This window comes from Raphanus sativus, chromosome 3 (assembly GCF_000801105.2).
Source record: "Raphanus sativus cultivar WK10039 chromosome 3, ASM80110v3, whole genome shotgun sequence".
In the NCBI taxonomy this organism is placed as follows: domain Eukaryota; kingdom Viridiplantae; phylum Streptophyta; class Magnoliopsida; order Brassicales; family Brassicaceae; genus Raphanus; species Raphanus sativus.
The window spans coordinates 27,031,090-27,058,035 of record NC_079513.1 but is presented as its reverse complement, the minus strand read 5'-3'; the positions used below and the strand labels follow the sequence as shown (position 1 = coordinate 27,058,035).

The 26,946-nt window shown below is 39.0% G+C and overlaps 7 protein-coding genes across 9 annotated transcripts; 3 read left to right on the top strand and 4 right to left on the bottom strand.

Moving 5' to 3' along the window:
• Positions 1–3,814: 3,814 nt before the first annotated feature.
• On the bottom strand, positions 3,815–7,128 carry LOC108844369 (plant intracellular Ras-group-related LRR protein 7). Of its 2 annotated transcripts, none has more exons than XM_018617617.2 (11): positions 6,994–7,128; positions 5,840–5,950; positions 5,571–5,640; positions 5,414–5,460; positions 5,166–5,274; positions 4,975–5,060; positions 4,790–4,880; positions 4,555–4,640; positions 4,384–4,470; positions 4,135–4,282; positions 3,815–4,045 (listed from the first exon to the last, which is right to left on the bottom strand). In XM_018617617.2, the coding sequence occupies exons 2-10, from the start codon at positions 5,942–5,944 to the stop codon at positions 4,172–4,174; spliced, it is 792 nt and encodes a 263-aa protein (XP_018473119.2). In that variant the 5' UTR covers positions 5,945–5,950; positions 6,994–7,128; the 3' UTR covers positions 3,815–4,045; positions 4,135–4,171. The 2 variants fall into 2 exon arrangements, with proteins under 2 accessions (XP_018473119.2, XP_018473118.2); XM_018617616.2 differs by lacking the exon at positions 6,994–7,128 and adding an exon at positions 6,068–6,381.
• LOC108844368 (diacylglycerol kinase 1) lies at positions 6,647–10,555 on the bottom strand. The gene is made up of 8 exons (XM_057005495.1): positions 10,418–10,555; positions 8,670–10,010; positions 8,223–8,589; positions 8,007–8,083; positions 7,781–7,900; positions 7,546–7,710; positions 7,329–7,466; positions 6,647–7,191 (listed from the first exon to the last, which is right to left on the bottom strand). The coding sequence occupies exons 2-8, from the start codon at positions 9,837–9,839 to the stop codon at positions 7,042–7,044; spliced, it is 2,187 nt and encodes a 728-aa protein (XP_056861475.1). The 5' UTR covers positions 9,840–10,010; positions 10,418–10,555; the 3' UTR covers positions 6,647–7,041.
• A 291-nt stretch (positions 10,556–10,846) lies between these two features.
• LOC108844495 (replication protein A 70 kDa DNA-binding subunit B) lies at positions 10,847–13,827 on the top strand. Its single transcript, XM_018617760.2, has 10 exons — positions 10,847–11,047; positions 11,298–11,447; positions 11,535–11,687; positions 11,784–11,961; positions 12,036–12,306; positions 12,389–12,616; positions 12,682–12,905; positions 12,996–13,156; positions 13,252–13,372; positions 13,452–13,827. Exons 1-10 carry the CDS (start codon positions 10,929–10,931, stop codon positions 13,653–13,655), a joined length of 1,809 nt encoding a protein of 602 aa, XP_018473262.1. The 5' UTR covers positions 10,847–10,928; the 3' UTR covers positions 13,656–13,827.
• A 956-nt stretch (positions 13,828–14,783) lies between these two features.
• Positions 14,784–15,591, bottom strand: LOC108844485 (mitochondrial import receptor subunit TOM5 homolog). The gene is made up of 2 exons (XM_018617753.2): positions 15,419–15,591; positions 14,784–15,038 (listed from the first exon to the last, which is right to left on the bottom strand). The coding sequence occupies exons 1-2, from the start codon at positions 15,503–15,505 to the stop codon at positions 14,961–14,963; spliced, it is 165 nt and encodes a 54-aa protein (XP_018473255.2). The 5' UTR covers positions 15,506–15,591; the 3' UTR covers positions 14,784–14,960.
• A 166-nt stretch (positions 15,592–15,757) lies between these two features.
• On the top strand, positions 15,758–16,503 carry LOC108844484 (uncharacterized). Its single transcript, XM_018617752.2, has 2 exons — positions 15,758–15,939; positions 16,025–16,503. The coding sequence occupies exons 1-2, from the start codon at positions 15,844–15,846 to the stop codon at positions 16,400–16,402; spliced, it is 474 nt and encodes a 157-aa protein (XP_018473254.1). The 5' UTR covers positions 15,758–15,843; the 3' UTR covers positions 16,403–16,503.
• Positions 16,504–19,143: 2,640 nt separating this feature from the next.
• Positions 19,144–20,697, top strand: LOC108846405 (transcription factor TCP17). Of its 2 annotated transcripts, none has more exons than XM_018619635.2 (2): positions 19,144–19,372; positions 19,653–20,697. In XM_018619635.2, the coding sequence occupies exon 2, from the start codon at positions 19,674–19,676 to the stop codon at positions 20,427–20,429; it is 756 nt and encodes a 251-aa protein (XP_018475137.1). In that variant the 5' UTR covers positions 19,144–19,372; positions 19,653–19,673; the 3' UTR covers positions 20,430–20,697. The 2 variants fall into 2 exon arrangements, with proteins under 2 accessions (XP_018475137.1, XP_018475138.1); XM_018619636.2 differs by having other exon boundaries at positions 19,144–19,379.
• A 710-nt stretch (positions 20,698–21,407) lies between these two features.
• Positions 21,408–24,968, bottom strand: LOC108833014 (uncharacterized). Its single transcript, XM_057006495.1, has one exon. It carries the CDS (start codon positions 24,966–24,968, stop codon positions 21,408–21,410), a length of 3,561 nt encoding a protein of 1,186 aa, XP_056862475.1.
• Between the last annotated feature and the right edge of the window lie 1,978 nt (positions 24,969–26,946).

Sequence of the window (26,946 nt, the reverse complement as noted above, 5' to 3'; positions counted from 1 at the left end):
TCCTCAACTCGACCGCTTCAGTCTCACCGGCGCCGGAACCAACACTTTCACATCACCCGTTCGTCGGAGCTCGGAAAACGCCAGAGCCTCCACCCGAAACCATTACATCTCTTCACCGCGTTGTCATCACGCCGATAAGATCAATCGACATCCCGATATCTTCATCGACTTTGTAACACTTGAAACCCTTGACACGCACTCGAAGAAGCCAACCCCTTTTCCACGGATTCGTCATCTTACCGGAGATCTCTCGTCTACCGGAGTGACTCCTTCCGCCGTAACCGCAAACAACCAAACTAAAAAAAAACGACAGAACGAACCTAACCCAAAAGACCCGGGTTCCTGAGCGGCAGCGCAGATCTTTAGTAGCCTCCGCACTCCGAAGACCAAAGCCGGCGAAGACAGATCTGAGGGAGATCTTCTTCCCGGAAGCTTGAACCGGCGTTTGTGAATCTGAAGAAGCCTCCACCACCCGGAGAACACACCGCTTGACGAAGCTGACCGCTCCCTCTCCACTGAAACCTTCCGACGGACGCGTCGTTACTCCATTCCCGAGACCACCGACAGAGATGGGGGCGGAACCAGAGCTCAGACAAGGCCTCCGCTGCCAGCTCTAGGAAGAAGGAGCCAAGAGGAGCAAAACAATAGAACAGAAGGGAACTCCGGCGTCGGCACGGACGCTCACACGCCGGCCCGAACCTTTGATCGGTCGGATAATCTTTTTTTAAAGTCAAACCATTTCGTATTTGTTTTGAGACAAAATATACAGATTGGGCAAGTCTTCAACAAATCCAAAAAATATTCATTCTCTTCTTTGAATCCCTTGTGGATTTTTTTTTTTTTTTTACAAAAGTTATATATAAGCGCTATGAATAATTAATTCCTTATGGATTTGTTCGATTGTGAAGGTTGACAAATATCAAATTGATCAATTTAATCTTTATATATAAAAGAGAGTTTCCTTCTCTCCTGGGATGTCCACGTCATCGCCAGCCTGGAAATTCGAGCTTTCTCCATCCGACGCGTGTCCAAACGCAAGAAGTCTCGCCGTTTCATTTAATCGTTTGCGTAATGGGCTTTTTTAATTGTGTTTTCGTCTGGGCTTAGGTTGTGTTTAGCTTTTGTTTTAGGTCCGGCATAATGACAATGACTCCGTAACCCTAATGATCTTCAGACAGCAAAACCGAAGTCGCATATCCCTTTCTTCGACGGCAAGCTTATGTCGATTCTGTTTCCCTTGCCAAAACGGCCAGAGTTAAGAGCCCGTCTTGAATCCTTTTCAACCATCGTCAAACTATCCTTCAATGCTTCTCATTTTTTGACTCCGCCAGAATTCCAACTATAAAAAGGTATGCCTGAGCCCGTGAAATGCATCAGTTCCTTCTAGCGGTTCGACCTCAGTAACGATGATCACCGACGCCGTTTCATCCAGCCCTGTGAATCCTCTCTTCGCATATCCGACCACAAAAGGTATCGCCTTTTTTTACTTCTTCTCCGTAGCTACTACATTGCCTTTGCTCTTCGATGTTTTCCTGTTTCTGATTCATCACATTCAAAGGTCTCCTTGATTATATCGATCTTTGATTAGTTACTGGAACACGATTGTTGGTTAGAGAATGGTGATTATTGTAATCCTTAGGGAAGAGGCTCTGTAAAGTCATGGACTTTTTAGCTTTGTCTGAGAGAGAGATTTCTGTCTCAATGGATTTTTTTTCTTTGTCACAAATTTGTCTCAATGGATTGTTGTTAATAATCTACAAAAAAAAAACTTCGGAGATCTTGTCTGATTTTTGTGGATGAAATTTGAATATTTTCAGTGACTGATGTAGTTTGATTTTATAGGTGTTGTTGTTGTTAACAGGGATGCTTATGGATTTTCTGTTAGACCCCATCGTCTGCAAAGATACTGAGGATATGTTAAAATCTACCAGGTTTTGGGATCTCCACGTCTTTTATTTTCTACTCTGGATATCCTCTTACACATGTTTTAGTATATACAAAAGGTTTGGTTTATCTAAAAGTTTGGTTATCTCATATTAGAAGTTGTGTAAGATATCAAAAGTGGTGTAAACTAAGAATTTTAAGCCTTTGATGGCCCTGATCATATATCCAAAGGCTCACACTATAATGTCATTGTTGGTTTTCAAATGCTGGAAGCAGTTGTTTGTCATAATTTCAGCAAATGAGTTTGATGATCCAGCTAACATCTTGCTACTAGGGACTGTTGTTCTTTTTGAAAGAACTGATTGATTCCTAAAACTTATTATACTATATAAGTAATTCATTTAAGCGAGATAAGAATGTTTATATATTTGAAAATAAAAATCTTTAGGTCATGTGATAATATATATATATATATATCTATGAAAAATTTGTTATATTTAATAATCAGTGTTAAACCATACTTTAAAAAAAAAACCAATGTCGTTGTTTTGAATATCCTAATTATTTATTCAAGCAACACGATATACTTGGATTTTAAATATTATATACAAAATTTAAACAAACATGTATTTTTAATTAGTGAAACTTAATACTAGGTTTTCCATGTTTCATGCCTAATTAAAATTATTTTTTTGGTAAAATTCTAATTTCCCCAATAAATTATCATAATTTATAAAATATGCAAAATTAAATACTGATGAATTCAAGAAATAAAAATGTAGAAGAGGAAAGATGTATGCTTTTGTTAAAATCTTTTTTTTTTAACCAGGGAGTGATCCAAAGGTTTTTTAGGCCCAAGACTAATCCCCCTGAGACCGACGGCAACCCACGTATTCTTGCGATTTAACGCTAGCCCCGGTGGCCAAGTGGAATCGAACCCAGGGCGGAAGGTCCAGGTATTCTGTGTTAACTCTAACTGTCTACAATTTTTTAAAACTCATTGTATTTCCTATTAAAGTGAAAGTTGGTCAAATATCGAAAATAAAACAAGAATGACATTTTGGTGAGTTATTTTAATAGTCTATAATTTATAAAAACATAAGAGAATAAATAAATAGCAAAACAAGTCTATAATTTATAAAAACATAAGAAAACAAATAATTAAAGCTATTGTAAAGAGTAGTAAAATCTAATGTGACTTATAAGTTAAAAATAAATTAAAAGTATAAATAGAAAAAAGTAAAAAAATATATATTTGTCAAGAATCCAACAAAATCCACAATATAAAATAACTAGGCAAGAAACAAATTTTGCTATCTAGAAGGTTTCACAACGATATATTATAGATGTTTAAATAGACAAAGAAAAAAAATAGACAAAGAAAAATCCTGGACGTATTTGTCACATACCAAATTATTGATATTTGTCACGTATCCATCCACTGTTGTTTTGCCGCTTACCATAGCTAAACCATTTTTCTTGAGCCTAAGTTGTATAGTCTCTGCCAAGTATATGTAAAAGAACACATTTTGTGCTTTTCGAGTATGTGATGAAATTTTGCATAACTGTGATTAGTTTGTACATTTAGTCTCAAACTCTTTATAATTAACAACTTTAATGGCAAATGAAGATAACAACTAGAAAAAGACAGCCATGTATACTCAAAAAACAAAACTAATCAATTTGTAAATATTAAAATAATAAATTTTAGGAATATAAACATACATATTGCAATGAAAGTATACGATAATATAGTTATATATTTATATATATCACACGATAATCATATTCCATTCCGCCCGTAGGGCGGGCCGACCCTAGTTTTTAACTAAACTTCAGTTTTCCAAATTGATATACTTCAAATTGCAGAACAACAAAATGTATATAAAATCTTGTATAAATAACCAAAATGTGTTTCAAGACAGAGAAGAAGAGAACACACACAAGTCAGGCGTAGCATTGTCTCCTTGATAAAAGGCAAGTCATCGCTTTGCCATGTTATTTTTGTATATATAAATGATATATAAACACACACACACATACATACGTACACACGCCTTCATATATTGTACCTACATACATGCGTGTTCATAAGAATTTCAGAGAAGAATTTTAACAACAAAGTTTCTTACACGAAAGACCCTCCTTCATCAAATCCAACCTGCAACAACAACAAAACTTTAACGAATGCATAGAGAGAGTACCAATACCAAATCCAAATCTATCTAAAAATATTATGAGTCAACTTACTAACTATAAAAGGAGATGTTGAAATTCTGTAGAGTATTCATTTATCAACGCCTACATCGAGTCCTTTTGAGCTGATCATCACATTTGAATCTATTTGCTTATCAAACTTCTTCTTTCTCCTTTCTTCAAACTCTTGGTATCCTTCCATCTATACATACATTTAGACATTCCTATGTTACACACAACACAGTTCCAAATGTGTTCTTTAAGTTTGCGGAATAGACTTCTTTATTATATTATTGACTTTACCAGCTGAAACTCATCCATGGAGATGGGATTGTTATGCAGAGATAGATTTTGCAGACTCTTGCAATCTTTCAGCAATCCATCTGGAATCTGAAAAAAAACAAACAAAAATGTTGATTTCACAGGAATAAGATACAAGTGATTAACAAATCACATTTCAACTGCTCTATCTACCTGCTTCACTTGATTATTGTCTAAACAAAGCGACTTTAACTGATTCAGATTGCAGAGTGATGCAGGGAGCTCTTCAACAACGTTATCTGCAAGGCTAATCCCGATTCACGATTAGGCTTTGGTTTGAAGAAACAACCCCACAATGCAAACATAGTCAAGAGCAAAACGATTTCCTTTTATGTGGTTTATTAAAGAAAAACAGAATGTTTTAGAAAATGAAAAACTCCAAACATACCATTAGCCTGTACATCTTCTAAAGAAGCACAACTCCCTAGTGATTCTGGAAGGGATTTCAATCTGTTATTTGATACATTCAACAGCATTAGCTGCATTTTGATAAGAGAAAGCCAATTTAGTTTTTTTTTTCTTCAAGCAGATCCTTGAGCTATGCTTTTGGGTGGTAAATGAAGTTAAACGTACATTGCGAAGACTACCAATAGTATCAGGCAAGTAAATGAGCATATTTCTTGAGACTGATAGTTGCTCAAGCCTTATCAACTGACCCACTGCAAACAACAATAATAAAGAGACAGATCGGTTTAAGATAAGACACACAAAAAGGAAAGAAACAAAGAAGGAACTTGAAACGAAGAGAGATGTTTCATACATACATTCATCAGGCAAACAGCTGATGCGGTTCCCATCAAGCATCAAAACTTTGAGAGACTGAAGCTTCCCAAGATTCCCGGGAAGGCGCTCAATTAGATTATCAGCTATTAACTGCCAAAAAAAAATCAGCATTTTTATTAACTTTGGTCGTCAACAGTTTAAAGAGTTCAAGAGAACAGAGTTAACATCCAAATCAACTACCAACTGAATCGAAATATACAGAGAGAGAGAGTCGAAAGTTGTCTCTCACCAGACGCTGCATATTGATTAACTTGCCGATTACTCCAGGAACATCAGCTGCATAAAACACACACAATAAAGTCCTTCAACTACTACAACTCTAAAGACAAATCAAAAGATAAAAGACAAAAGGACATCCATCAAGGAAGCAAAAGAAGAAAACATACAGATCTTGTTGTGTGTAAGATCGAGTGTCCGTACTGCTCTCTCCATGTCAATCACTACATCAGGAAATGTCTGCTCAAACAAAACCCAAATCAGTAACTCACCCCCCATCAACTCTAAAAACCCCGTCTAAAATCCCCAAAACAGAAAACCCTAAAAAAAAACAACTTCTTTCATGAAGCAAACCAATCAAAGTTTGTGCCTTTTTTTCCGTCTAATCAAAAACCCTCTCAATCATTTCATATGAATTATACAAAAATGCAATTGGTACCTTGAGTTTGGAGTCGCGGAGGGCGATAATGCCGGTGGATCGCCACCGCTTAACCCGACTAGCCTTTGAACCTCCTCCTGCTGGATTGCTCGCGCAAGTCCCCATTCTTCGCTGTTGATTTTGATTGGATGATTATATATAAATAAAAAAATAATAATCTTGTAATGGAAAAAAAATCTCGAAAGTTTCAAAAGGAATCAAGCTCTGATTTGGGTTGAAAAAGTTTACGGATTTTTGACGATTTTGAGGTTTAGGTGAGGGTCAAGGTCTGTCGAAGCCAAAAATAAATATATAAATCAGAAACGTAATTTTCAAATTGAAACAAAAAATCCTAAATTAAATGAAAGTGGAGGACTTCTGGACAAGTCACTATCTCAAGTGCCAACATTTGACAAAAAGAAAAATCAGACAGACACATTTGTCGAGATCCTCGTGGATTTAAATTCCCCGAGACTCGAAAAAAGGCACCATGTGTTCATCGAGTTCAACTACACTAGTCAAATCTTCAAGACCCAATTTTTACAGAACCATATCTATTGTTTTGTTGTCACACGTCAGAGGATGAAGATGAAGCTGATCATTACCTATTGTAAGAAATAGAGTTTAACCTTCTTCTTTTTTTTTCACTAACCCCTTCCTCAAGCAACTGTTATTTTATTTTTCCCACTTTTTTTCTGGGAATAAACCTTTCCGTATAAATACGAACAGACACTAATATAACTCAAATTCAAACCGGACCATACAAATGAGTGAAAAAGGCATCAAAAACTTTAGGCCATAGGTTTTACGAGTAAGAAACAATCAGAAGATAAACAATGCATCAAAGAAAAAAGGAACATGCTTCCTCTAAACAATAATATACACATACATGATTCTTCCTAAAAATTTGGTAAGAGACAGTTTTAACAAGTTTTGTATCAGTTCCATTCATGTCATGACTCATGACACGACAACACTATAAGAACTCCCAAAAATCTTGGAAACCAGATTCCATTTTCTTTGTTTTTCTTTTTTTCCTACTTCCACACAGAACCCGCTTTTTGCACTCAGCGGATTAACTTGTCTAACATTCCATTCGTTTAGACAGAGAGACGACTCAGACGAGATATGTCTGTACACATATATCTGAAAACTTCTATTGAACAGTGACTAACCAATGACCGGTTGATTGTTAGAGGGATGGTTTTTGTTTTGCTTCTTTTTTAAGTTAACCTAACAGCCATTTCTTGAAGCAGAGCTCGTTTCTGTGATGCGTTGATCACTTGATTGGTTTCTGCATTCTCTAGAACATCTGTGATTATAGCCGCCGCGTGACCCAGTGGCTCCTCCGCTGCTCTCTTTAGCATGAAAGCCTGTTGCAAGTCAAGGTCATTGAGACAACAAACATCAGTTTAACAAAAAAAAAATGGTTCAAGCTTAAAAAGGAAAAAAAATTAAGAGTCGGTTTTGATCTAGAACTCTTAATTAGGGAAAGTGGAGTGAAAGAGACCTGGCCATGGTGCGATATGGTTAAGGTACATGGTTGCTGAGACCAAGGTTCTCCATCGATTTGCACAGGCAACGGCGCACAAAGTTGTATCTTGACTGATTGCCCCTGAGCTAACCTTCTGGCTTGAGATAACCCAACCTGAAAGTAAAAGAACAGTTGATGTTAGGTTTACATGATATTATGCGAATACAACCTGTAAGATGATCGCTACTCGTACCTGGAGTTTGCCAAGGTGCCATGTTCCAGATATACTCACGACTTCTACTACTTTGTCGTGCATAGATTGCGGATCAAAGTTTTCATATGTCTCATCTTCATTCTGCCATAGATCCACACCTCCCATGTAACTTCCGATGTTTGCAACAAGTACTCCTTCCGCATCCTTCAGAGATTTATCATATAGAAGTTACATCATCAACTATCATTCTGTAAACTAGTTTTCTGTGACTTACCTCAGGAACCTCGATGTCAACACCATCCACCTCAACTCGAACTTGCCACGGGAAATCTTCGAATGTTCTGTCCATCATACTCCTCGCACCTTCTCTAGCATATAAGACTTTGTTCATAAACTGCACATACATAGCACTCAAATGTCAGTTTCATGAACTGACATTAACAGTTCCGCTTCTCTACAATAATGCCACTTATTGAGGAGTCCTGAGGTTAATTGATCACCTGGCTATAAAATCTCTCTGGATTCTCCTCCCGTAGATTGTGGATATCAAGAGCTACCTTGGCATCACACCCAACCCCTGTTAAGATTCACAGTATAACTAAAGGTTTCAGGACAGCAATAAAATCATTTACAAGGATCTAAATACTAACAATGCGCAGGGTTCCTAACAAACCTCAAGCATGGAGATATTAAAAGAGGTATTGAATTTAACTGACCTATATAGTTGTTCATATATTTTGGCGGCTGGAGTTGCTTTCCTTGTTGATCCAGAACCGATACTTTCCAACGATCAAGGACAGTGACTGCAGCATGCTCTATGTTCTGTAATACTGTAGATAAGCCTCCCTGTCTCTCAACAGAACCCAAACCACCACCCCAGTTCAATATCCGGGATAGATCATTCCCGGTTCCAGCAGGCAGGATAGCAACCGCAGGAGGAGAGACAAAATTCTGTTTTTCTATGGCATCCAATACCCAACCAGCAGTGCCATCTCCACCACAAACAAGAACTCTAAAGTGAGGAACCTTCCTGAAGAGGACAAGTCCCACTTCTGGTCCCTGCACTGAACTCAATTCACACACCTGCACGAAACGGCTCCATCAATAAACTCAAAGACAGAAACAAGTACATTGTGACAGGTTTACAAGGAAGTATACTCTACCTGCACGGGATTTAGAAGAAGATTAAGACGCTGCCGAAGAGAATCACCTCGTTGAGCACCACTCTTTTTGTTAATGAAAACCAACAACGGTCTTGCATCTGAAGGCAAATCAGCTAGCTCATACTTAAGTTTCGACCTCACTCCCTGATGTTCATCTTTCTGACCAAAAGACCCGCTTCTTTTAACACTGGGCTTCTTCTCCACCTTGCCATTGCTATCGCTATCCCCATGAGAGGAACCTCCATTCACAAGGCTGCTTGAGTTTTCCAACACGGCATCGGTGCCATTAACAACAGCCGGACCTGTATCAGCTGTGCTTTCCGTAGACTCATCACCATTGCTACCACTATTACCTGTGTCAACCGAAGTTTCATTACCTTGCTTATATTTTTTGCTGATACTGGCACGGACGGTAGACGCAAGTTCATTTGCACCATGCGTGATCGTGCTCAAAAACCCTCCAGAAGGATTCCGTGTCAGTTCCTTAACGTATAGAGGGCACAAAATCAACCTCCTAAGAGGGCCAAGATCACAAACATCACCCGTTTCATTCGACATATTACTGTGACAGTCAACATGGACAAGACGCTGACACCATAAGCAGCACCATATAGGAGAACCCCCGAGAAAGGAGCTGCTACACGACTCGTCACAGTAGCTACAAAACGAGGATTCGTCAGACTGATCAGCACCTTCCGTCCACCGCACCGCCCACTGGTGCACCACATGCTCGTACCCAACCATGGAGACGCATTTGCAATCTTTAGGAGCACTCGAGGAACAGCTGAAATGCGCTGCCGCTCCACAGATCGTGCACCTGTGGATAACACTGAGAGAAGACACCATTGTCTGAGAGGGAGACATCGACTTCAAGCACACACAGCAGTTCAAATTCTTGGTGCGAGATACAGAGTCGCGTTCCCAGCTATGCGGGGCAACAGGAGTCTTGTGCCGCGCCTTTGGGTTTTTCTTTGACCTGGCGATGGCTTTTGTCCAGCTTAAGTTGATATCTCTTCGCCACTGAGAAGCAGTGTATGCTATGGTGAGAATACCAACAAGGGCAGCAACAAAGCAAGTGAAGATGAACCCGCCAGACTCAACCGTTTCAAGTGGATTCTTGCTGTTCCACCAGGGGAAGAAGAACATCCCCATTTCTCCATCGTTCTCCATACGTCTATGTTGCAACTCGACACGTGTACGTTTGAGCCAATCAAAAGCCCCACAAGATTTTTTTTGCTTGGTAAGCTTCCCACCACAGACAAGTCGTTGTACTATTCAAAGTCCATATCTTTCATCATTATCCATCTAAATACGTTTGTACGATCAGACTTGAGCTATGCCCTGTCCAGAAAAAAAAAGGAACCTGTCACCCAACCAAGTTGGAAACAATGGGTCTTTATTCAAGAGAAAGAAAGCTACTTAGGCATCACAAATTTCTACAAAATTAATAAGGCTGACAATATATTACAAAACCAGCAGAAAAAAAAAAGATAAATGCTTTGGTTTGCTCTCTCAGATTCAAACTAAATTAAATTGTAATTTGACTAATAAAAGAATCAGACTTTGGTAGTTAAAAATATTAATCTTAATCAAATGCCTTTTGAAAATACAAACACTCTTTTTTCTAAAAGTTCCTACGAACTATTCAGGTTTGATACTGATCAAAGCTTTCTCTGTAATCCAATGGAAACCAGAATTAGAAGAAAAATGAGGCAAAAGGGAGGGGAAACACGGAAGGAAACCCTAACCTTCAAAAGCGACAGAGGAGAAGATGATCAGATGAAAATACACACAATCGACGCACCAATCACGAAGCTTTTACGTCACCGGAAAAAGAATTCCCAATTCCAATTCCAATTTTGTTTTTTGAAAAGCAGATGATGATGTTTATATATTTTAATACTGTTTGATTTATTCGCTCGCTTCTATATATGTATGAAAGCGAGAGAGATTATGCGCGCAAAAGGCAAAAGGCAAAAGGCAAGGCCCGGCCCAAGACAGAAGGTTAGACACTCGAGTTCGTGTAGTGTGGGCCAACGAAACGCCATCGTATCAAAAGAAAGCGCCAAAAATAGGGGCGAAACTTTTTTTTAATAAAAAAACGGCGGGAATAATTAACAAAAATATCTAATACCTCCCGCGTAATTTCTTAGCTTACAAAACCATTTCGCTTCCTTTTACTATTCTCACACACACACACACACATTTGCTCTCGATTTCTACCAAGAGTCACAGACCAAGAGAAAGAGAGAGAGAGAGATGGAGAACACAGTGACCCAAGATGGAATCGCGTCGGTACTATCCCTCGATTCGTCCTCGGCTCAACCTCAGATCATCGTCCAAGTCGTGGATCTTAAACCCGTTGGAAATCGATATACGTAAGAGCGTTTCTTATGCCCTCCCGATCTACCTTCTGATGTGTGTGTTTCTCGAAGTTCGAGTTTCCCCTTTGTGGTTTCTCAAGATTGATGATTCACTGTTTCGAGATCTAGGGCTTTGTTAGAGTCTCTCTCTCTCTCTCTCCAGATAGATCTATTAATGTTTATGCCTCTGTGTGATTTTGAGTTTATTGAAATCTATTGGTTTGATTGATGACGTGTGATTTTTTTTATTTTTGTTGTTGCTTAGGTTTAATGCTAATGATGGAAAGATGAAGATCAAAGCAATGTTACCTGCGACTTTATCATCTGAGATCGTCTCTGGAAAAATCCAGAATCTTGGTTTGATTCGTCTCGTTGATTATACCCCCAACGATATTCCAGGCAAATCGGGAGAAAAGTAATTTATCTTTTTTACTGCTTCTTTTTGATGATTGAAGAAAGCCAATAAATGGTTTAACTAATCTTTGTGTCTCTTTTCCTTCAGATATTTGCTTGTAACAAAATGCGAGGCTGTTGCGTCTGCACTTGACTCAGAGGTTAAATCCGAGGTTAAAGCTTCTACAGGCATAACGTTGAAACCGAAGCAGGAGTTTGTCGCCAAGTCAGCTTCACAGATAATCAATGAGCAGAGAGGAAAGTAAGTTATATTTTTTTTTTCGTTTTGATGAAACTTATTACTCTGTCTCAAGTTGATACAAACATTGATTTTCTGTGCGTTTTTTTTTTTTTGAAGTGCTGCACCAGCTGCGAGAATGGCTATGACCAGGAGGGTCCATCCACTTGTGTCCTTGAACCCTTACCAAGGAAGTTGGACCATTAAAGTCCGTGTCACCAACAAAGGTGTCTTGAGAACTTACAAGAATGCTAGAGGAGAAGGATGTGTCTTTAACGTGGAGCTTACTGATGAGGAAGTAAGTCTCCTTTGGTGAACTATTGTCCTAGAACATATGCGGTGACTAATTTTATTTTATTTGTGGGAATCCAGGGAACACAGATTCAGGCGACGATGTTTAACGCAGCTGCAAAGAAGTTTTATGACACATTCCAGAAGGGAAAGGTGTATTACATATCGAGGGGACAGCTTAAGCTTGCTAACAAGCAGTTCAAGACGGTTCAGAACGATTATGAGATGACTCTGAATGAGTACTCAGAGGTTGAAGAAGCTGGGAGCGAAGAAATGTTTATACCCGAAACAAAATTCAACTTTGTACCCATTGATGAGTTGGGTCCATACGTGAATCAGAAGGAGCTAGTTGGTAAGGGCCGTCTTTTATATAGTATTCTTTGTTGTTTTTAATTGCTGGTTTAGGATTATAATTGGTGTTATTTCATTTTCAGATGTTATTGGTGTTGTCCAAAGTGTTTCTCCTACCATGAGCATTAGAAGAAAGAGTGACAACGAGATGATCCCAAAGAGGGATATAGTTTTAGCTGATGAGACAAAGAAAACCGTTGTGGTGTCTCTTTGGAACGATCTCGCAACTGACTTAGGACAAGAGCTTCTAGACATGGCTGATAAGTACCCTGTTATTGCGATTAAGTCTCTCAAAGTTGGAGATTTTCAAGGTAAAATCTTAAATTTCTTTATGCATTTTGTCAAATCAGTTGCTGATAGAAATCTATTCTTTCAGGAGTTTCATTGTCCACAATCAGCAAAAGCAACGTGGTGGTAAATCCTGATTTGCCAGAAGCTGCAAAGTTGAAATCTTGGTATGATTCTGAAGGCAAAGAGATGTCTATGTCTGCTATTGGCAATGGGATGAGCCCTTCTGCCAATAATGGATCAAGATCCATGTATTCTGACAGAGTCTGTCTCTCTCACTTCACAACCAACCCTTCTTTAGGCGAGGACAAGGTACTTTAATTAAAACTCTTTTCACATATTAGGAGCTAGGAGAATGAAATAGTTGGTTGATGTGGTGTTGTATTTGTCTTTGTATTGCAGCCTGTATTCTTCAGTACTAGAGCTTACATAAGCTTCATCAAGCCAGACCAGGCAATGTGGTACCGTGGTTGCAAGACCTGTAACAAGAAAGTGACTGAAGCAATGGACTCTGGTTATTGGTGTGAAGGTTGTCAGAAAAAGGATGAAGAGTGCAGTTTAAGGTGAGATGATACTGAAAATTCATAAAAATCTCCACTCAAGAACAGAGAGATTGGATCGTGTTTGCTTTAACTGTGTTGCTTAATGGTGTGATCAGGTATATAATGGCGGTGAAAGTCTCTGATTCAACTGGTGAAGCCTGGTTTTCTGCATTCAACGATGAAGCAGAGAAGATGATTGGATGCACAGCTGATGAACTCAATAAACTAAAAGCAGAGGTAAGAAAACTAAGACCATAACAGTTTTAACTCTCCAGGTTCTTGATCTAACATGTGATGTTATTTTTTTATTCTCCAGGAAGGTGAAGGGAATGAGTTTCAGACTAAACTGAAAGAAGCTACTTGGTCGTCTCATCTCTTCCGTGTTAGTGTTTCTCAACAAGAGTATAACAGTGAGAAGAGACAGAGGATAACTGTAAGAGGTGTTGCTCCGGTTGATTTTGCGGCTGAAACAAGATTATTGCTCCAAGACATTTCCAAGAACAACAAGTCATCTCAGTAATTCTAACCATGACATGTTTTTATCTAGAGCTTTTGCTTAAACTAAATGTCCTCCCAAGCTTTTGTATTATAAGTTTTTCTGCGGTCTGTTAGATTAGTTTTTCTTTTTTTTGCACTAAAAATTTGATTCAAGTCAAAGTTCCAACAATCATATATAGACTGAATGTTATTTAGTTGAAGAACATGAAAAGAATTCTACAAAGTTTTATAACAGAAGCTAAACTTGATTAAGAAGGCAAAAAAAAGGGTAATTCTTGGGTTCACTCCTAGAGTGAATATTTAAGTTCACCCAACCAATAGAATTTTAGTATTTCATATTCAGTATCTTTTAAAAAATGAAACACAATATTATCAAGTTTTATTATGTTTTTAAAATAAAAAATAAAAAGAAAATAATACTAATCACAAAAAAAAAATTATATTTAAGATACCGTCACCAAAATACTAAACTCTAAATCTTAAATCATAAACTCATGGTAAACTCATGGTAAACCCTTGGATAAATCCTAAATCTTTGGATTTTTTTAAAATATTTTTAACACAGTCAGCAAAATACTAAACCCTAAACCCTAAATACTAAATCCTAAAACCTGGGTAAACCATAAACCTAAATCCTAAACCCTAGGATTTAGAATTTATCCAAGTGTTTTGGATTTATAAAGAGTTTAGGATTTATCCAAGGGTTTAGGGTTTAGGATTTAGGGTTTAGTTTTTTGATTGACGGTATTAAAAATATATTATTTTAAACATTTTTTGTTGGTAATTACTATTATTTTATTTATTTATAGTTTAAAAATATAATATAACTTGACAATATTTTATTTTCTTTTTTAAAAAATACTGTATATGAAATACCGAAATCCTATTGGTTAGGTGAACCCTTTACCTATTGGTTAGGTGAACCTAAAGGTTCACTCTAGGGGTGAACCCAAGAATTTCTCCAAAAAAAAACGCCAAGATCCATTGGAATATCATTGAAGCTTGTGTAGATTTCCAGTGAAATCAATGAACCAACCATCAACACACCAATCTTTTTGATCCACAGACGCAAGTTTAAAACTTAAAACACAATTTAGAACTGGTTGTGCATGAAAAATAACTCTCTAGCATAACATAAAAATCACAGCAATTGAAAACAAGTAACAAATCTTCCACTAAGATATTCTCATCTCACATTGGTGAAATCAGAAACTAGACCATCAGTTCTATAGAGAGAGTAGAGACGCTGTAAAAATACAAAAAAAAACTGAGAAAGTGAAAAACTAAGAGATGCTCCTCCAGTGTCCAATTGTTGTATGAGGTTTCTTCAGACAGCCATGAGATCACCAAAGTTACGCATGAGTAAGATTCCTCCAGCAAACACCCCAAGCGCTCTCACAAGTTTCTGCACCAACAGGAAGAGACACAACAACCAAAAACACAAGGGCTTCTGTCAGAGTGAGACAAATTTCGATGGTAAGAACTAAGAATACATCAGATTTTTTTATGCAAACAATCACAAGAATACGAATCAAATACTCCAAAGTATAGACTTGTCACTAAATCTCTGAGAGACCCAACTGTATGTAAAACCCTAAGCCCAATTTTCACAATCGATGTAATACCCAAAAAAACAATTCAATCCAAGGCATATAGAAACCCCATGATCTAGTCACAAAGCATACAATTAGAATCAACTCCGACGCTCAAACTCAGAACCAATACGGAATCAAACGAAACATAGACAGATCGATAGAGACAGAGAGAAGAAAGCAATAGACTTACCATATTAGCAGCCCACTTTCGTTCATCGTGAACCTCAGAGTGCCACAAAGCTTTCAGCTGGTCCATCGAGATCACAGCCTTCGCCATTGTTTTGCTTTTGCTTAATTAGAAAAAAAAAATCGAAACTTTTATGATCGAGAAATAGTCGGTAGGTCGGTTCACTTCAACGCATCTATTAACAACCCTTTTAAGGGTTTAGGGCTTAGTAAATTACGAAACTAACCTTCGCTAATACTTTAACTCTTTTTGGTAAGTGACATGGAGTGATTCCAACCAGACAAGAAGCTAGAGAGGTCGTCCAACCACAGACGAACACGTGTACAACAGATCTTATCAATCTCATCTACTATCCTCTGGTTCCCTCCTCCATTGAAGAAAACAAAACACAGAGAGCTAGAGAAAGAGAGAGAGAGAGCATTAGAACAATGGCGGCTAATTCAATCTGTTCGTCTTTTTCAGTGCATTCAATGGCGAACAAGAAGCCTTCACCTTCTGCAGCAAGAACCATAACTTCAAAGAAGGTAAATAATAAAACACAATTCAGTTTTTATTTTATTTTTTATGGTTCCTTAAACATAATTGAATTTTTTTTTTTTTGTTTCACAGGGCACAACAAGTGGACAGGTGAAGCTGCTGACAAGAGTCGAGCAGCTCAAGCTTCTGACCAAAGCCGAAAAGGCTGGTCTTTTATCCTTAGCCGAGAAATCAGGTTTCTCTCTCTCCACCATCGAGCGTCTCGGACTGCTCACCAAAGCCGAGGAGTTCGGCGTTTTGTCCGCCGCCACGAACCCCGAAACGCCTGGAACGCTGTTCACCCTGAGCATCGGTTTACTCCTACTCGGACCGGTTTTCGTCTACTTGGTCCCTGAAGATTACTCTTGGCAAGTGGTGGTTCAGCTCGTCGTGGCTCTCGTCTCTGTCCTCGGTGGCTCTGCTGCTTTCGCTGCTTCTGGTTTTGTCTCCAATTTGCAGAAATCTGATTAACCAACCCGGTTATTTCGATTTTTGTTTAAACCGGGTTGGGTTTTTGTATCGGATTCGCTCGTGTATTTGAATCTAAATTGCTTTAAGCTCATTTCAATGTTTATGTAAATGTTTATGAGGCCCATTAATAATTAAGCCTGTTCCTAGGCCCATAAACTCTTTCGCCTAAGCCAAACCGGTAATTGTTTAGCTAAGAGGTTAAATCTCGGTTTAATATCGAACCAATCCAGATTTGTAGGTTTTTCTTGTGGTCTATGATTTGCTGATGGGCGAAGGACTGCGTGTGATATTTCTCTACCGACAAAAGGTTCTCCATTGTTTGCTTTATCTAAGAGGTTTGTAGTAGCTTTGTGTACTACTAACACACTTTATTTTCCTTCACAAGAACCAGACTCTTGTTCAGTCATACGCCTATGTTTACGCATATATATATGATGATGATGATAAACTCATTTTTGTTTCAAGTCTTTAGTTTTATTAGAAACGGTTGCTTATGTAATAACACAGAGAGAAACAGGTAGTAAGGTCTGTGTTCTTGCGGTCCTTTTTCTGATTCATCAGAGACAAGAAAAAGAAATTATTAAAAAAAAAGGAAGAAGCAGAGACTGTGAAAAGCCAGAATGCCACCAAACTTTGTCTCCGTTGATGCATGGATGTGTGTGTTTTATAAATATTACCCCAAAAGACTGTTTCTTTAAACTGTTTTGCTTCTGTCTCTGGCAAGGATGTGTCATTGTCTCTCTCTCGGCATGTGCCTTTTGCATTTACTGTTGTACAGACAAGAGAACGACGGCTCAGGATTAAAGAGAAATAACACTCTGTGTTGCGATTTTTTGGTCCAAAACGTGTCTGTGATAATGCATTAGTCATTACGCACACATATTCCAACTTTCTTTAGGTTTACTAAAGCTTTTCAACCGCACTGTCTGTGACCGTTTGCACACAATGTGGTGTTTGCAGTCGGTGAAAGTTAGAGAATATGATGCTAACTTGCTAAGTCCCAACTATAGAAACTTCATAATCTCTGATACACACACACGTTTATTCAAGAAGCTATTACTTGTACATTGTGGTCCGATTGATCAATCAAAAATACAATTGCTTAAAGTGTTTAGGAGAAGCAAACACAGTAATATATGTATCTAACAGCAAGAGAAGAAATTAGAATATTTATAATTTCTTTTTAAAACATTAGGTAAATCATTATTCAGAATGGAAAGCTTTTAAGAAAATATTCGCCTGAAATTATATTGAAATTGAATTTTGTCTAACCTTGAAGTATAAAAATCAGAAAATCCTCCATTCACTGATACATAATCATTTAGTCATTGTTCGGAAAAGTATATTCACAGGAACCTTAAGAGTTTGATATATTCTTTTTTGGCATAAGCAAATTGATAATATTGCGATTCTATGATGGACTCATCTATCTTATTAAAACAGAAACATTCTGTTGGACCTAACATTTATTTTGTAAATTTTTAAATTAAATACACATTTTATACTTTATAGTTAAACATACATTAAATCACTAATGTTTATTTCTTTATATTACTATCCATGTTTCCAAACAATATACTTATTTTTTTATACTACTATTAATGTTTCCAAACAATATACTTATTTCTTTATACTACTATCAATATTTCAAAACAATATATTTTTTTATATTACTATCAATGTTTCCAAATAATACAATAATTAATCTTAGTTATTTTATATCTATCATTTTCTCTTTAAAATTTTGTAGAAACGTTATAATTTCATAAATTACAAAATAGTGAACTTTAAAATTTCGATCATAAGATTACAAATTATGAAACTATTACAATTTAAATCTAATTAGATTACATATCGGTCGTCCATCAGTTCAATCGGTTAGTCTCAAGTTTTAGTGATTTTTTAATATGAATATTTTAAAAACATAAATTAAATTGTCAGATCTCCGGATTAACCGGTATAATCACAATCGGGTTGAATTTAAAAATACTGATTTAAATGCAAAAATATTTTAAATACACACTCTTTAAAAATTACCAAAATATTTGTTAAATTATTAGTGAAATTTTTCATCGTAAAATATTCCGCGCTTCAAAAGCGCGGGTCAAAATCTAGTATAGTGTATATCTAAAAGAAATTATAGAAAGAATTAGCTAAGACTCTCACTGCCATTCATAAAGTGGTCCATGAATCTCTTTGTGTATCAAGGCATATTATATATACAAGATGCTTTTAACAAAAACCTACTCTCTTTCATTTGGTCCATCCTCTATCTAAGACCAACCATTTTAGCTGTCAATCTAAATGCCTACTGTAATATGTACGTCCACAAGCATGTCATTATTGAACTTAATTGTGATCACCTTATGAAGATAATTTATGAAGTATAAGTTGGTACCTAGTAATTATTAACTATGGCTTGGAATGATAAAAGAAAATAGAGAATGTGTAATGAAAATGATAATTTTCTTATAAAAACATGTTAGAAGAAAGGAAGATATATAAGCTTTAGGTAAATGGTAACAAATACATAGAAGCGGATTAATATTTCATGAATCTCAGGCTGTAAATAATTAGATAAGTGTGTGTGTGTCTTCATAATTCCCGAACCAATAATAATGTTTGATTAACCATCTAATCTAATCCTATCAATCAATTATTAGTATAGGTGGAAACCATAGCATCTTTTGTTTCCGTCGACAACGTTTTGATAAGAATGTCCATGCTCCTTTTATACCCTTGTCTGTAAATTCATCTCACACCCAACAAAACCCTAGCTAGGGATTAAATAGTATATATATTAAATATTTCATTTCTTTCTCAGCGTCAATCATGTACTAAAACACTTCTACTTTAACTTTCACTTGTTTCATCATCTAGGGTTCTTATCCTTTTATCTTCAACTTATGTGACGAGGAATTCACTCGATCTAGTCTAAACCCAGCGGATTCGACTTACTAGTTTTCCACTGTAACTTGTACCATTCTTCTTTCTTTTGCAATTAATTAGTTTGGAGTCTATGAATCCCTCTTTGGATTGCTCCAATTGCATCTATGTTGATTTGAATCATTTGGGATCTTTTTTATGTCATATTGGATGGCTAGCAAATTAATTTGTAAAAGTTTCTTTTCTCATACTTTCTTGATCTTATAATTCCTTTTGTGCTGCTTATAACTGAAAATGCTTTCATTTCATGTGATTACAACCCTAAAATCTCAATATTGATTTACTCTGATGTTTTTGTTATCAGATCTTTCAATAACATACCAAGATGAGAAATAACTCGTTGGGAATAAAACAAGAAGGCGATAATCATTACCAAGCCACTTCTTTGTCTTCGTTGAGGCAAAATCCAAGGATCGTGCGAGCCTCGAGAATATTCGGAGGCAAAGATAGACATAGCAAAGTGTGCACAGTTCGTGGTCTTCGAGACAGGAGGATAAGATTGTCGGCTACGACAGCTATCCAGCTCTACGACCTTCAAGATCGGTTAGGGCTAAGTCAGCCTAGCAAAGTCATTGACTGGCTCTTAGAAGCTGCTCAAAACGACGTCGCTATGCTTCCTCCTTTGCAATTCCCACCTGGTTTTCACCTTAATCTCCCCACCGCCGCCGTGGGAGAATCTTTCCCCGGGATCGTTGAAAGTTTCGACATTGGAAGCTGCTCATCAAGAACTGATCAAACAACCCAGAGAGAAACTTTGGATCTTGAGAGAAGCAGTCTTAGTCATGGGTTTGATATTGATCATCATTTTTACTCGAACCCAAGCCAAAGCAACAGGGTTTATTACAATAGCAGCAGCAGCTCTTGTCATTACAATCTCGTACAACTACAACAGTCGCTCCTGGACCAATCTGGCAACGTTACTGTCGCATTATCCAATAATAATAATTATCTCAATCCACCAACGGTGGAAACCATGAGCTCTCTATTTCCGAGATACCCTTTGTTTCTAGAGGGTGGTGATCAACTTCAACTGTTTAGCTCAAACTCGAACTCCTCGAAGCAAACAGATCATGTCGAGTAGTTCTAGCTGCTTGGTTTTTGGACTATTTCGTAAGTTGATGCATCGGATCATGTGGCAGATGGATGGCGTATAGAGAGAGATCATTTACATGGTGTTATTATTGGATTGAGTGTATTTATAATAATAGTATAGTATAGAGGTAGTCTTATTAAGCATATTATCCACGTCAACTTCAATTTGAGCAAAGATATAAGTCGTTTCTTGTTTTTGGAAATTATGTAAGTTCTGTGTGGTTTTCTTAAGAATTATAATGGTGATGTTACTGTTAGAGATATGTTTGAAGTGCCTACCTAGATTAATTGTTATATGTACACAACCACAAATGCATGTGCCATATTATACATATGGCCCAAATACATACCATGTATATATTCATATGAAACATCCATACAAACTGAACTAAACATATATTGATTTTTGTTAAGATAAAAAGCTGTAATGCATGTTTTATATTTAGGGCTTAGATGAGCAGGCACTTTGGAAGACAGCATGCAACGGGATCTGCATTCGAGCAATGATCCTATTTATCTTCTTTTGATATCCTACTCTTTTTCTTTTCTCTTTTGTCCCTTCTTTTTATTTTACATTAACTCTTTTGTCTTCCACTCATACATGGTACATTGTTAAATAGTACTATGGTAAATATGAGCACCTATACAAGTCTACGATACCTCTTTTATTTTTGTCAAAACTGGATAAAAATGGTCCATATGGCTATGAACGACTTTCGTAACCTGCATGCTTCAAACTTATGAAATGACCAATTTTTTTTTCTTAAATCGCTTTCACATAATTCACCCACTTTGCTTAGGCATGCAAACTATTTTTTCTTCTTTTTTTTTTTTTTTGCCAAGAAGTTGAATTTCATATAAATATGAGAAGAGTTTGTAAAACTTTACAAAATGGAAACTAAGCTACATGGGAAGCACTTTGGCAAAAAGAATAAAAACAAAGTGGACCCATAGAGATGAAGAATTGCTAGTCATTCCTTAGCCATGATAGCATAAGGTTTTTGAAGCTCTTCTTGCTGTTATGTTTCCCCAAGATTGTGTCTCTGATGTGGCGATCAATGAGCCTATAAATCGTTGGAGGAAATGTCGAGATTCCGTCATGCAGACGCTTATTCCGTTCTGCCCAGATACTGTAAATAGTTGCGTGTGACACAAGTCTTTTGAGTATCAGCGGTGCAGTGGAATCCTTAATAGATAACCACTCAATAAAAGAAGTCCAAGTGATAAAGCCAGAGTGAGTATACCCTAGCCTTCTCAAAACCAGCACCCAAACCTGTTCACTTACTTCACAACGTAAGAGCAAATGGTCACGAGTCTCCGGTGCGGAGTCACAAAGACAGCAGTTTGGTGATAACCCAAGGCCCCAGCTTGTGAGCCTTACCCGAGTTGGCATTCTATCGTTCTGTGCTATCCACATGAGGAAGGCATGTCGCGGAGTTGCCATTTTGAACCAGACACTGCTTGCCCACGTGGTGGAAGGAGCTCTGTTTCTAATCACCTCCCAAGTGTGTGAGGCAGAGTATGTTGGTAAATACTCGCCATCGATAAGCCAGTAAAACACATCATCAGTACGGGAGGTGGAGGGGAGCTGAATACTAGTGAGATGAATTTGGAGATTCTCTGCAGCCGGCGAGCGAGCACCTCTCAATCGCCAGCCATTTCCATCACAGCAATCAGCAACCGTAGCAAATAGAGGAATGGAGAGCTCTCGGGGACCCGTGTCACCAAATATATCAATTAGGCGTCCGAGGGGGGTCCAAATATCCCACCAAAAGCTTGTATGTTCACCATTTCCAACCTCTGCTCGTATGAAGTTTGTAGCTAAGTGTCGTAGGTTCAAGAGAGATCTCCATGTTCCTGAACCCGCCTTCTCAGCATCTAAACTCCATAGGTTCTCGTCTCCTATCTTGTATTTCCTAATCCAGGAAGCCCATAGAGAAGGATTGGGAATATATAATCTCCATAGCAGCTTTAGACAGAGTGTCTTATTCCAGATTTCCAGATTCCTAAAACCGAGACCCCCTTCACGCTTAGGTAGACATACTGTACTCCACGCAATCTTCGCCACACCACGATCAATAACATTTCCAGTCCATAAGAAGCGAGAGCACAAACTCTGAATTTGTTTCAAGCATCCTTTAGGCAAGACAAAGGCTGAAGTCCAGAAGTTGATAGTACCATAGATAACTGAATTAATCAGCTGAGCACGTCCAGCATAAGACAGCTTCTTTGAAGACCAAGCAGTGAAGTGACTCGATATTTTCACCAGCAGGGGTCTGTATTCAGCAATGCGCAGCTTGCGGTGCATAAGAGGGAGACCCAAATAGCGGATTGGTAATGAACCTAGAGTGAACCCAAGACTTGTCAAATCTGTAGCTTCATGCTGGTTCAAACCTCCCACGAAGAGGTCTGTCTTGTCCTTATTCATTCTCAGACCAGACCAAGTGGCAAATAACTCCATAGTATCAACAATATTAGCAAGAGAGCTCTTCTCACCATCAAAGAATATCATAAGATCATCAGCGAATGCAAGATGGGTTACCTCAAGGGCTGATGTCTTTGGGTGATAGCCAATATCCCCACCTCTAAACTTCGCATTAAGCATTTGGGAGAACACTTCTAGCGCAATTACAAAGAGGTAGGGGGAGAGGGGGTCACCCTGTCGGAGTCCCTTGGAGCCTTTAAAATACCCGCATAACTCTCCATTAACCGAGATGGAGAATCTGGTGGTGGTTATACACTGAGCAATTAGCTTCCGAAAGTGGCTTGGGAATCCGAGAGCTTCGAGAGTATTCAAGATGAAGTCCCAGTTGACCGAATCAAACGCTTTTTGAAGATCCACTTTCAGCATACATCGTTTTGAAATATCTTTCCATTTATACCCAGCAACCAGCTCTGTCGCCAATAGAACATTTTCCACCAGGAGGCGACCCGGGACGAAAGCCGACTGGGCAGAGGAAATGAGCATAGGCAGGGCGGATTTGATCCTGTTGGCCAGAAGCTTCGAGGCTACTTTGTAGACAGTATTGCAGCAGGAGATGGGTCTAAATTCGCTCATCTGGTTTGCATTTGCCTTCTTTGGTATTAGGGAGATAATTGTTGAGTTCCATTGTTGGAGCAGACATCCCGTTGACAGGAATTCCTTGACTGCTGCAATCATATCTTTACCCACTACACTCCAATTTGCCTTGAAAAACTCTGCAGGGTATCCATCTGGGCCAGGCGCTTTGGACATAGGAAGAGCAAGAAATGTTTCTTGAATGTCCATATCTGTGAACCCAGCAGCAAGAAGACTCACAGCTTCCGCAGAGCAACGCAGGGGTAAGAACGAGGCAATAATTGACGGAGGAGGCGCCGCTGATGACGAAGAACCACCTAGTAAGGATGAGTAGTAATCAACAGCATGCTTCTTTATGTCTTCGATTTGGTCAATAATGGCTCCATTTCTATCAAGAAGAAAGATTATTTGGTTCTGGGCCTGTCTCGTTTTGATGAACCTATGATAGTAGGCAGTATTTGAATCCCCATAAGCAGACCACTGAACTCTCGATCTCTGTTTCAGAAAAGAATCTTCCGCCTTTGCCAAAACATGCCAGTGGTGGTGAGCATCTGTTACAGCCTGAGATGATGAAGTAGAAGGGTTTGCAAGAACATTTTCTTGAGCAGAACACAACTCTGAGAAAGCAGCTTCAACTCGAAGTTCCAAATGAGAAAAGTGTTCTCGGCTGAAGGTTTTGATAATTCCTTTAAGCTCTTTCAGCTTTTTTGAGACCCTTAACTGATGTGTACCGTGAAAATCCAAAGAATTCCAACAGTTGCGCAAGAGCTCACCGAAGTCCTCATGCTGATTCAAGTGGGCAAAGAATTTAAATGGCCTCTTTTGCTTCGGTTTGAACTGATCGAGGAAGACACAACACGGACTGTGATCCGAGATCCCCGGAACTCCAAATACCCCAATAGACTCTGGTAACTGCTGTAGCCATGCTGCATTAGTCATAATTCTGTCCAATTTCTTTGAGACATGTCCATTGGACCAAGTAAAAGAATTCCCGCAGTAGTTGAGATCAAATAGGGCACAACTATCAATGCAGTCGTTGAAATCCCTTAAGCCCCGTGGGAAAGAAGACTGGTCCGCCAAAGAGTGCTCCGACGGGTGCATAATTTCATTAAAGTCACCGAGAATGATCCAAGGGGTATCAACCCCTTGCTGAGAAATATAGCACGCTTCCAACTCACTCCAGAGTGCTCGCCTTTCAATTCTGCAGTTGGAACCATAAACAAAAGAAACTAGAAGCTCTTGATTTATATGCGGTAGCTTCACGTAGCAAGAAGTAAGTTGGTGCGAACTTGAGATAATCCTTACTTTAACCGAAGGGTGCCAAACCACCCATATCCTTCCGAGCACCGAGTGGTCATAGTTTCCATGAAAAGACCAGCCCGGTAAAATAGAGTTCATAATATTAGCCGATTTAGGGAACTGTACATGTGTCTCCACGAGACCACCAAAAATGGGTTTATTCTTCCGCATCCATTTCCTAAAACCCCGCCGCTTTACAGAATCATTTATTCCTCTTATATTCCAGCAAAAAAGATCCATATAAGAAGTAAAAAGTTAGAGGATTAAAGGGCCTCCACCCCTAGACTTTCCTTTCAGCTGTTTCTTCATTCTTCGGGAAATAACCTCAATGTATTTGTCATTTCCATCATCCGGGTTATCCTCATCTCCAGAAACGTTGCTCCCATCAGATACATGACCCGAAGAGTGACCAGAAGAGAGAGAGCCATCTGAATTCTGAGGCACTGCATAAGGAGTAAAATCCACCACGAGACCGCCTTCCCCCAAATTCATGGACTGAACAGGAACAGACTGGAGTGGACTCTTTGCCCGGTTAGACTGATTTGTAGCAGGAGATAGAGATCTTTGTCTGTCTTCCACCACCTTTGCCCGACGTGGGGGAGGAGGTGAGTTATGTTGAGGCGGGGGAGAGCGTGTTGCAAGGGCTGCAGTCTCTCCATAGCTCAGCGCATCAGTACTCTTTGAACCCACTGGTCTGTAGACGGTTTTTGTTTGTGGCACTATCGGAAGCAAGCTTTTGATAGGAGCCTTGCCCCTGGCTTTGTCACGATTGTATCTGGAGCATTCAACCGTTAAGTGCTTTACTGAGTTGCATAAAGTACACGTCTTTGGTGCTGCCTTACATCGTGTGATGGAGTGGCCAACCTTCTTGCAAAAGGAACACAGAGACGGGAGGAAAGGGCTGGAGACAGAGATGCGACGTGTGTCCCCGCTTTCAAACCGAGCATTAACGAACTCCGGGAGAGGCTTTCTTGGATCAATAACTGTATACACCTTTGCCACTTCAATATCTGTAAGCTGTTCTGTAGACGGATGCAGGCAGACCGGATGCCCAACAATTCCTGCTATCTCTTTCAGTGCATCTCCATTGAAGAACTGCAGCGGGACACCTCTGAACTCTAGCCAAACAGGCACCATCTCTAGTTCAGGTTTGACCTGTTGGATACCCGGAGACCACTTGGCTACAAACATCGTGAGACCATCAATCTGCCATAGACTTTGGCTCAAGATGCGCCTACGGGCATTAGGGCAGGGAACCCGGAAGAGGAAAGCATGATTGTCCATCTTTGATACCGTGATATCTCTGCGATGTTTACTCCATATACCATTTACAATCGCGTGTACAGCTCCTCGAGCAGGGGATTCATCATAGAATTGACCTAGGATGAAGCATTCCCAAGCCTTCTTGTTCTTCTCCACGACAGCATTAGGGATGGTAACACACTGCTCCCCTGAGTCGAGAAGAAACGGCTTCTCCGTTGGGTGAAGTTTTATAGTAGCTTTCTTTACAAATCCTTTCCAGAGCTCCGTTGGATTAGGGGTTGCAGGTGAAGCCGTAGGCAAGGCAGGAGAGGGGCCCTGAGGATCCTGACTATCCTGAGATGTTATCGTTTCAGTCACCACCTCAGTAGCAGTGTTGATTTCAGCAGTGATATCGGGGACTGTAGATCCAGGTACAGTAGCGACTGTAGCTAGGGTTTCGAGATTGGGGGTTTCAATCTCCATGGCCAGATCCACTATGGGAGTAGCAGTCTGGGCATCAATTGCTGGAGGGAAGTCGACAACAACTTTTCCAGAGGATGAATCAGAGCCAGTGCTCTGCTTCGGGACGTAGACAGATTTCGTACTCGGAGAGGACGAGCTAGGGCGAGCTTTGGTTTTGTTAGCTCCCTTGCCGTTTGATGATTTCTTCTTTCCCATTCCGGGAGGCGGCGACCGGCGCCGAAGCCGGCGACGGAGGAGGTGAAACGAAGACGTCTTTAGTTTGAGAGGTTTTTCGCACAGCGCGTGAGGCGCGTGGTGTTTAGTTCGCGTTTTCTTCTTTCTCTTCCTTTTCTTTCCCAAGCTATCTTTCATGTCCTGTTGCTACTAACTTTACTTCTTCTCAAAGCATTTCCAATTGCATTAATTTGACTATCCAGTTACCAAA

Coding starts and splice junctions, on each gene's coding strand:
- LOC108844369 (XM_018617617.2), bottom strand. CDS start 5,944: ATGGGGACTTGCGCGAGCAATCCAGCAGGAGGAGGTTCAAAGGCTAGT. Junction 5,641..5,839: donor TCCGCGACTCCAAACTCAAG/GTACCAATTGCA, acceptor TTGTTTGAGCAG/ACATTTCCTGATGTAGTGAT. Junction 4,471..4,554: donor ACAATAATCAAGTGAAGCAG/GTAGATAGAGCA, acceptor GTTTTTTTTCAG/ATTCCAGATGGATTGCTGAA.
- LOC108844368 (XM_057005495.1), bottom strand. CDS start 9,839: ATGGAGAACGATGGAGAAATGGGGATGTTCTTCTTCCCCTGGTGGAAC. Junction 7,901..8,006: donor CAGAGAGATTTTATAGCCAG/GTGATCAATTAA, acceptor ATGTATGTGCAG/TTTATGAACAAAGTCTTATA. Junction 7,192..7,328: donor CCATATCGCACCATGGCCAG/GTCTCTTTCACT, acceptor GACTTGCAACAG/GCTTTCATGCTAAAGAGAGC.
- LOC108844495 (XM_018617760.2), top strand. CDS start 10,929: ATGGAGAACACAGTGACCCAAGATGGAATCGCGTCGGTACTATCCCTC. Junction 12,617..12,681: donor CAAAGTTGGAGATTTTCAAG/GTAAAATCTTAA, acceptor CTATTCTTTCAG/GAGTTTCATTGTCCACAATC. Junction 13,157..13,251: donor GATGAAGAGTGCAGTTTAAG/GTGAGATGATAC, acceptor TGGTGTGATCAG/GTATATAATGGCGGTGAAAG.
- LOC108844485 (XM_018617753.2), bottom strand. CDS start 15,505: ATGGCGAAGGCTGTGATCTCGATGGACCAGCTGAAAGCTTTGTGGCAC. Junction 15,039..15,418: donor GAAAGTGGGCTGCTAATATG/GTAAGTCTATTG, acceptor CTGTTGGTGCAG/AAACTTGTGAGAGCGCTTGG.
- LOC108844484 (XM_018617752.2), top strand. CDS start 15,844: ATGGCGGCTAATTCAATCTGTTCGTCTTTTTCAGTGCATTCAATGGCG. Junction 15,940..16,024: donor GAACCATAACTTCAAAGAAG/GTAAATAATAAA, acceptor TTTGTTTCACAG/GGCACAACAAGTGGACAGGT.
- LOC108846405 (XM_018619635.2), top strand. CDS start 19,674: ATGAGAAATAACTCGTTGGGAATAAAACAAGAAGGCGATAATCATTAC.
- LOC108833014 (XM_057006495.1), bottom strand. CDS start 24,968: ATGCGGAAGAATAAACCCATTTTTGGTGGTCTCGTGGAGACACATGTA.